This window comes from Micropterus salmoides, unplaced genomic scaffold, assembly GCF_014851395.1.
Source record: "Micropterus salmoides isolate LMB-PRFRI ecotype aquatic unplaced genomic scaffold, ASM1485139v1 Ms_hic_scaffold_7, whole genome shotgun sequence".
NCBI classification, from domain to species: Eukaryota; Metazoa; Chordata; class Actinopteri; order Centrarchiformes; family Centrarchidae; genus Micropterus; species Micropterus salmoides.
In genome coordinates, this window is record NW_024044459.1 from 27,159,548 (window position 1) to 27,168,310 (window position 8,763).

The following is an 8,763-nucleotide window of genomic DNA, read 5'->3' on the forward strand; positions in this document are numbered from 1 at the left end:
GAAACATATGCACACAGTATCATGTGGCTTGGTTACGTGTAAATTATATTGCTCTGTTTTTAATCTACAGAAACATTCAGACACAAAATGTAGAAAAATATCTTTATTACTGCAGAACAAAGGCGGCAAACCCAAGTACTGTAGAAAAGTAAATATAACATGTACACTTGTAAACTGTCCGACTTGCCATTGTGTTTTCTATAAAGGCTTGGTCGTCTAACCTTGACTGTTCAACACTGGAATTAAGCAGTGGACCAACTTTCTTTGAATCCAAAACCATTTTGCGGTAAATTCTCAGATCAAGTCTTCATCGGTCCATTCCTGCAATGAAAAATAAGTTAATTTCAGAAAGATTTTACAAGAAGTATTTAGAGTATAAGTTTGAATGGCAGCCTGATATGCAAAACATGTCCCACCTCTTCTGTCAAACGGGGTTCTTTTGCTACATGGCCATCTTCTTCATATCCTCTCTTTCGTTTGCTGCAACACAAATTATTTTACAAGGAGCAAGTGCATCATTACCTTTTGTAAATTTTATTATCAGAACTTATCTTTGCAAGCAGCAATTGTTGGTGAACTCCGTTCATTACATTCAATGTTTGTGACCAACCCTTTCCTTCAAGTTAACACTCATTTAAGTAATGAATGTGGCATTTCGTTCCCACTACACCTTCATGATCACCATTAGTATTTGTAGTTTCCCTTTCTTCATTTTGAATTGTTGCAGCCTGTAACTTCAATTAGACTAGTTCACGCCATGTGTGAATATATACATATAGAGCATTTAAATACACACCAGAATTAAGTGATTCTCTGAGCATATGCCTTTCACAAACATGTCCACTTTATCTTACAGGACAGAGTGCACCATCATGTCACTGGCTGCTGCCATCCAGGTAATGTGAATTTTACAGATTTCCACCTGAGAATCAAAGTGTTGTAGTCCGACCACAGCCAGTCAGCCAAAAGGGAGGGCTCAGCCCATGAGATGCACGGCCGAAGACCAAGTCAGTTTGTATTTATAAGCATGTGGCCTAGATTCCTGGCAGTTCAAACAGAATATGGCTGTTCACCATGGGAAACCACTTGCTGCATATCTGAATACTGTCCTTCCAAAGCCCTTCCCAAAATGCTTCAGACACTGACAGTGTGTTGAACTGATTATAATTTGACAAAAAAAGCCTTGTCAAGTTGAAGAGAAGATTTATATGAAGATGGACCTGAGATACAGTCAACTGCACAAGTGTCTTTTATCCTGGAATGACTGGTTATGGTTGGGGACTGACATGAAACCAGACAAATGGGGCATCCTGATCAGCCACTCCTACCCTTGGACAAAACTTCTACGGATCACAAAGGGGGGGAATCCAAAGCATTGAAGTAGCGTTTTCTGCTGTCATCAGGGAAAAACATAGCACCTCTCTCCAAGATGACACAAGCCTTAACTCCCGTTTCTACACGCCATCCGCTTGCCCACGTCACCTGATTTTATGACGAGCTCCTCCTCCAAACCATTAACAACTTCTGCCATCTTTGTGTATGAACTACCACGCAGCACTGGAACCACTTGTTACATTTTTATATGCTGCTTTGTTTGTTGATATGATATACTTAGGCTTGTATAGAAGTTAAAAGGTGTTTGTGTATGATATAGCTGAACAGAGCTGAAAGATAGTCAAAGAGTTTGTAGGAGATATCTGTACTGTGTCCTGTGCATGTCTTAACCTTGAATGGATCCTTCTATAGTGTGTGGGTCTACACATATGCTGCTCTAACAAACATCCCCTGAACTCCCTCTAAGCCTTGGGATGTGAACAAAAGCTTTCATGCATTTGCAGTCTCTCTTGCTCTCCCACCACCACAGGTGGTGTTTACGTACACCTCTGCACCGACTGTTTTCATATAAATTCATCCTGAGAAGTCATGCCATGCACAGAGTCAAGCAGCTGCAAAGTCAGAATCTGTGCCTGTCATAGCTCAAGAGTTTACCAAACTGTTTACTGTAGTTGCACTTAAGATACCACAGACCTCACCAACCTCACCAAGTGTTAACAGACAAACTGGCGACAGAGAAATGATTGCGAATGAGCCCAACAGTCTCCTCATCAGCAATACCAATATCAGCAGTGCTACATGGTATGGATGATGTAGGTAGGAATGTGGCGTGCTGTTGTACTTCCTTTCTGTATTTCATACAGCTGATGATGTGTTCCTTTTTATTTTTCTACCTGATACTGAACCTTTTGCATCTTAGATACGACAACCTGGCTAAAATAAAACTGTTACTACGTATGGCAACGGAAAGCTTGAGTTCCTCACTTGGGTGTGTGTGTGTGGGTGGGGGTTACATCATTAAATGTTGGAAAAATTACACTAGACCTGTCTCACTAAATACTAGATAAATAAAAGATTATTAGAAATCTCTCTTAAGTATCCTGTAAAAACACGAGCAGGTCACTTCATGTCCTTACTTGCTGGAACTAGCAAATTCAGCATGAATCCTCTCCAGCTTCTGTTTGGAAACATTCACCTCATCCAGTTTGGGAGGTTCATACTTCTTTAGGAGGGTTTTCATCCCTAGATGAGAGACGAGAGAGAAGACGTTTACTTGAATCTCAGTCAAGACTCGTTCTGTTCACCACACTACAGTGAAGCTCAATATCACCACCTTGTGGTGGCAACTTGAAGGTGCAGTTTACTCACGTCTCATGGAGTCATACATCTTTGAGAGCGTCTCCTTGTCCCCTTTCAGTCCTAAACATTCAGCCAGATAGCTAGGCATGTAAAACAATAAACAAACACATTGAGAAATTTTTTTTTAAGAATGAAACAATGATGGTCGGTCAGTCAGTCAATTATATATTCAATTTATATTTATAAACACATATTACTTGGGCACTTTGGTGGGCTTTATTTCCCCAGGACAAATCCAGGGAAATAAACCTAATATATTACATACAATATATACTAAACATGTTAATGAAAGTGAAAGAAGCTACAAATACTCATCTGATTAATTAAGGAAATTTAATAATATTTATTACTACTAAATTAATGAATCTACTTTTTAATGGCATGCACCAATGTGACTTTTTCAGTCCCAATACTGGGCTTTCAGTATGAGCCAGTGCTGAGCACCAATCTGACACCAGTGTAAAATTAATAAGCTTTATTCCTCACTGTGAGGAAGAGACTGGGAATCATACTTTTATGTGTACAAAATCAGGCTTATATTAAACATTGCTTCCAATCTTTGTAAAACATAATGCTGTGTTAGCTCTCCTAGCGAACTGTCCGGGTCTACCGGCACACTGCTGATGCATCGAGCAGTACACGAGTAGATAAATGTCTTTTTATCAATACCAGATCCAGCTATTTGAGTCACTATCGGGCAGACTTCCGATTTCAATATCGGATTGGTGCTTCCCAACTTTTTAAGATTTCCACATTTTGCAATGTTCCTTGTTTTAACAACGGAGCACGCCTAATGACCCACCTCTCCATGCTGAGACTGGCTCTTGAGGCGCTGTTCAGAATAGCTGTTAGAGCAATTTGTGATGGGGGAAACAGCAGTCCTGCATCTGTCATGGTTGCCTGTGTCAGAAAGTCATCAGCGCTCTTCCTCAGTGACTCTGGGTTCTCCAGCATAGGGTATCTTGTCTGAGGGATGAAATTTATCAAAAGGCAATAATTCATTGAGGAGGGACAAATGATCTGAACTACTGAGTGAGCTAGATTAGCGCTGTGACAGTTCATGAGTACAAGAGTAACATTTGAAGCTCTCCAGGTGTTCACCTACCTTGAGGTCGATGAGCAGGCCCTCCATGGGCCTGTAGGGGTTGTGGACCACCAGGTGAAAGTTGAGTTGCTGGATCAGCAGCAGCTCATACTCCAGGATCTGCTCCAGAACCCTTTCCTGCCCGGCCGGGCTCTCTTGCAGAAGGTTGCCCACAAACTGGGTGCTGGACACGTTGAATTCATCCACTTTACAGGACAGATATGCACACGTCAACCTGAAACAGGAAGGTGAGTTTGAAATAGGTTGTATCGACTGAACAATATATTTTTGCAGCAATTGTGATGTATGCATTCCTTACACCACTCTTCTTTTAACAATTCCTAAAGGAGTCATTTTCTTTTATTGAAAATACAATGTCATGTTATCATCGTGAGGTCTACACACAACACATGTGAGGTATAATCTTTGTTTATGTTATGCGTTTCTGAAAAGAAGAAAAGGGAATATTGACTGATATATATCAGAGTTTAAATTCTTCAAATATCAAAAATCAGTATCTGTCTTAAAAATGGAGCCAGGCTAAAGCTGAGAGAATCTGATGAAATACTGGAAACTGGCATGTCACATACACACACTATTTTAAACTACTGATAAAAACTAAAATAATAATGGGTTGGTAACATGATGCATCTGCTCCAAGTTACATTGTCAGCATTTACACAACTGGAAGCAAATTACTAATGTGTTAATTGAGTAATTGGATCTACCATTAGTCATTCACTGCTTCTTCCCTACCATGATCAGCTCCACTTACATGATAATCCTAGGGTGGTACTCCATAATGGAGTTGTTCAGGTAGAATCTTCTGAAGTACATGATGGCTGTACCCTGCACACGTGAGACACACACGGGTTGGATACATATGGGCAGTAAAGGTCACATTGTCCTGACACAGATGAAAATGAAGCTCAGACATACCACAACAGACTTGGGCATTGCAGGCTTGAAAGCATTGCAGAAGTCCAGCATCCTCTTCTCATAGTGTCTGAATAAAACGTCTTCCTCCTGACGCTCCAGGAACATGGACTCACTCACCCCAGGCTGATTCACACACAGAGACAGGAGGAGGTAAACTGTCACACAGTGGTCTGTTGTTGTTGTTGTTTGGTGTTATCGTTGTTCTCCTAGCATGCTTACCTTCCCACTTTCTTGTATCTTTTTGCGGAATTTCTGATTGGCCTTGTATCTCATTTGCTCAAGTTCGTCTTCGCTTTTAAAAATCCAGTATTTCCTCTGTGAACTGTTGTGGAACATGGCTGTCTCCTGCTAGGAAAAGGGGAGCAAAACAGTTCAATGAATGGTGAAAAAAAACAAGAACGTTGACAGAAAGAGTAAGAGCCTGCTGCACAGTGTGGCAGCTTTACGCTATCATCAATTAACTTACTTTATTTGGGTTTAAGTGTACGCTACTCCAATCAAAACCGGAAAATGTTGAATACAACAATGATGTAGTGAGGCAGCAGTTAACTGTGTACAAAGAAGGAGCCTGTTTAGTTCCTCGTGACGATTCAAAAATCGCTATCTAAAAATACAAACACCAGCAATAATAAAACTGATGCACGTCGCCACTCGTTTGCGTCGAAGTTGTCCCCTTTTGATGACGCGCTACTACCGTAATATAGGAGACAGTGCGCAAAAGTTATCAGTCGGCTTCTCTCTCTCTCTCGCTCTTTCTCTGTCACACGCAGAAAAGAAAATAACCATGTTTATTTCCTGTTCTTCCTAAGCTGAAAGCTTATCTCATTAAATGAACATTTCCTCGTGAGCTTACAGCGTGGATGACTGGTTGCATTTAATTCACGTGAGATATTAGGCCTATCTAATTGTCAAAGCATTTTAAGTTAATCTTAAAACTTATTCATTTAAAAATTGCAAAGGTATGTGGTGCCAACACTGTTAGGCTATAGCCTCTAGAAATTACTGTACATTAAAATAAAAGGCTAATATGCTTATTTAATACTAAATGTAGGCCTGCTCTGGAAAAATAAATAAATTAGGCCTAGGCCTATATATACATAAATAATAAATAAATTAGGTTTATCCGAGCATAGGCTATATGTCTGCATTATGTCTCGTTGTATTAGCTGTCCATAATCGACTAGTTTTTAAGATTTTCTCCATATTTTATTTGCACTGTTCCCTCCACTTTCTTTGATTTCTAACCCTTGGCTCACTGACTGCCTGGATGAAACTTCAGAATAACTGAGCCGGTTCATGTCCATGTTGGTCAAATGCCTGGATTTGGATAATTTTAGATGGCAAAGCGTAACAGAAATTGAATCACACAGTATGTTTAGAGGGAGACACTCAACCCCCACCGCTGTTTCCGTATACCGTAATTTGCATAAACATGAGTAATTTATGAATAATAAATGCGCTTGCATTCAGCGGGAGCCGTTAATTTGCATATCACCACAGCTACAGTTTTATTTCCTTAGTGCGCTGTTATCATGAAGCCCTTCAAGCCTGCATAAACCAGAATCAACGAAATAATGCTTTAACAGGTATGTGCTGAGGACTGCTTTATTATCTTTTTCTCGTTATACAGGCGGGAAAAGATGTTAACTTTGGTGTCTGTGCTCTGTCTGTGATAGGCTTATAAAACGCTATATGTTCAGTGTGCGTCAGGCTTGCATCTACAGTATCCATCGCTCGGTCTTGCCCTGTAAATTGCATAAACATGAAGTGCTGATGCATTATTGATGAGACCATTGCAACGTTTACTGTATGTGCGCCCGTGTGTGCGCGCACTGATAGGGCGTGTAGTGCTTGCGTGCGTGCGTGCGTGCGTGACTGTGTGCATGTACATGTGTTGTCAGTCTAACCAAACACCTTTCCTTCTGCTATAATTCCGCAGTGTGGTGTAGACGACTTATTTTTGTCTTTTTATCTTGTGTAGGAATATCTTATAACATAGATTTTTTCCCCACTTGAATTTTCTATTTATTTTTGACAGTAATGAGACTTAGTCAGTGCAGCCTGCAGTCTCTCTATTTACAGAAGAAATGTATAGATGCTATAGACACCAAGGCAGCAAGTAAGACTGCTGAGAGGTGGTTTGAAAGAGAGAGACTCAATTTTAGGTCAGGCTCCTGTGTCTCTGTGACTAAAGATTGTGCCTATATAATTTGACAGGCAGTGTTTTATGGGAAAACAGACTTGGGTGATTTTGTGGCATCACCAGATCAGCTGAATGATCTTTGAGCCTCCCTGATCAAATTAGTCTCATCCACCCAGAGTCAAGTCTGCACCTCTGTCTGTTATGTTTCAGCTGCACGTAAAAACCTTCCCAGGCATTGTGAAATTATTGCATTGAAATTACTGGACACAAAGTCAGCCATTGACCAACAGACTGATGCTGTGTGAAGCATCACCTTGGCTGTTCTCAGCTTTGTAAACTATTCATGATGATGATAATGTTGTGGTGGATGAGGAGGAGGAGGAGGAGGAGGAGGATAATCCCCACCCAGTGGCCCACCTTCCCACCGTCTCATGTATGAAGTTACTTTCTTGTATGAAAGGAAACCATTTGGAAATAACCTTGACAATGATGCAAATGATTTCCCTCACCAATGAGCTCACTTAATCTCTTTTTCCTCTTTTCTGATATTCCTCATTTTTGCTGTAGCGTTCAATCCATTTCAACTTCACACACCAACAAATGCAATTAAATCCTCATTCAAACTCCCTGTATGTGCATATTAATTATTCTGCCCTCCATCCTGCACAAACGCCCTACCCCCCAATTGCGCTGCGGTTGCTGTGGCAACCAGGGGTGGCAGTGCTGATGTCAGAGAGTCCTCCAAGGACACTCATGCAGGCACTGGGTCAGGTGATATATACTGCTGCTGGGCATCGACTAACACCCAAGAACAAAATGGCCGCCCTCCCCCATACTATTTGCAGCATGGGAGAGTCTCACTTTGAGCTTTTAGACAAAAGGAGGAAACGCACCTGTGCTTGCCTAATACCTTTTTGTTTTGATGATATGTGTGATATGGATGATGTGGGATATTCTCAGTGTGATTGGTGTGACTGAAGCGCATCACAGAGCTGAGCTGCCTGAGCCTCTCAGAGATCAGCTGCCTGTCTGAAGAATTTAGAAACCTGCCTGGCTATTTAAGTGCATTCACATCTGTGTGTGCCTTTGTGTTTGAATGTGTCTGTACATTGGTTTCCTCAGGTTGGCATTAAGCAGCCAAGGTCCCCCCCCAGACACTCAATGCTCCCCCACCATCTCTCTCTCTCTCTGTCTCTAATTGAGCTTTGTGTCTACCTCCATTCAAATCCCGTGTCATTTGCATACTGCCACCGCACGGCGGACAGCTTCCCAGCTGTACAGTACTGAACTAAATGAGGAACACAGACCCACTTTACGTGATGTGAATACTAAGCAGCAAGGAGTCATTTTCCTGTTTCCTGAAAATACAGCTACCTGAGAGATGAGGTATAGAGAGGAAGGAGGATGGTTGTATCAAATCAGTGCGTGCAGAGCGAGACAGGCATTACCAGTCTGAAAGGGGATGCTGATGTAGAGGCAGAGTTTATCATCTTTAATAAAACAAGACATTGCAGAAGGTATCATACACATACATAATTTGACATGAAAAGTAGCCAGATAATAGGCCATATGAAGGAAGATGGTAATGAAAGACAGTTTTACATGCATGTTAGTAAAATTCTGCTTTCACAAGTTCCAATCACAAACATTCTGCAGGAAAATACAGGATTTGCCCAGCTTTTTTTGGTAACAGTTTGACATGATAATTGGCCCTGTTTTGCTCAAATATTGCCAGGTTTAATTTGGACCCAGCTGCCCCCTGGCTTTTCTCTCGCTTCTGTTCTATGGAGGCCTGAGCCTGAGCTTTCTTGCGCTTCACCAGAGAGACTTGCTCAGCATTGAGGAATTTTTTAGGGACATCTTGCTTGAGTGCGCAGAGACACGTGACAATGTTGTATTTTTT

The 8,763-nt window shown here is 41.3% G+C and overlaps 1 protein-coding gene across 2 annotated transcripts; it reads right to left on the minus strand.

Moving 5' to 3' along the window:
* Window positions 1–88: 88 nt before the first annotated feature.
* ccnh (cyclin H) lies at window positions 89–5,372 on the minus strand. 2 transcript variants are annotated; one of them, XM_038703068.1, is made up of 10 exons: window positions 5,184–5,372; window positions 4,937–5,062; window positions 4,718–4,840; window positions 4,554–4,627; window positions 3,800–4,013; window positions 3,497–3,660; window positions 2,704–2,774; window positions 2,472–2,577; window positions 417–480; window positions 89–321 (listed from the first exon to the last, which is right to left on the minus strand). In XM_038703068.1, the coding sequence occupies exons 2-10, from the start codon at window positions 5,051–5,053 to the stop codon at window positions 295–297; spliced, it is 960 nt and encodes a 319-aa protein (XP_038558996.1). In that variant the 5' UTR covers window positions 5,054–5,062; window positions 5,184–5,372; the 3' UTR covers window positions 89–294. The 2 variants fall into 2 exon arrangements, with proteins under 2 accessions (XP_038558996.1, XP_038558995.1); XM_038703067.1 differs by having other exon boundaries at window positions 4,937–5,065.
* Between the last annotated feature and the right edge of the window lie 3,391 nt (window positions 5,373–8,763).

Excerpts from the sequence above, each read along its gene's own strand:
- ccnh (XM_038703068.1), bottom strand. The coding sequence starts at position 5,053 with ATGTTCCACAACAGTTCACAGAGGAAATACTGGATTTTTAAAAGCGAA. Across the intron at positions 4,628-4,717 it reads CAATGCCCAAGTCTGTTGTG|GGTACAGCCATCATGTACTT; the intron begins GTATGTCTGAGC and ends TCACGTGTGCAG. Across the intron at positions 322-416 it reads AACCCCGTTTGACAGAAGAG|GAATGGACCGATGAAGACTT; the intron begins GTGGGACATGTT and ends TTTTCATTGCAG.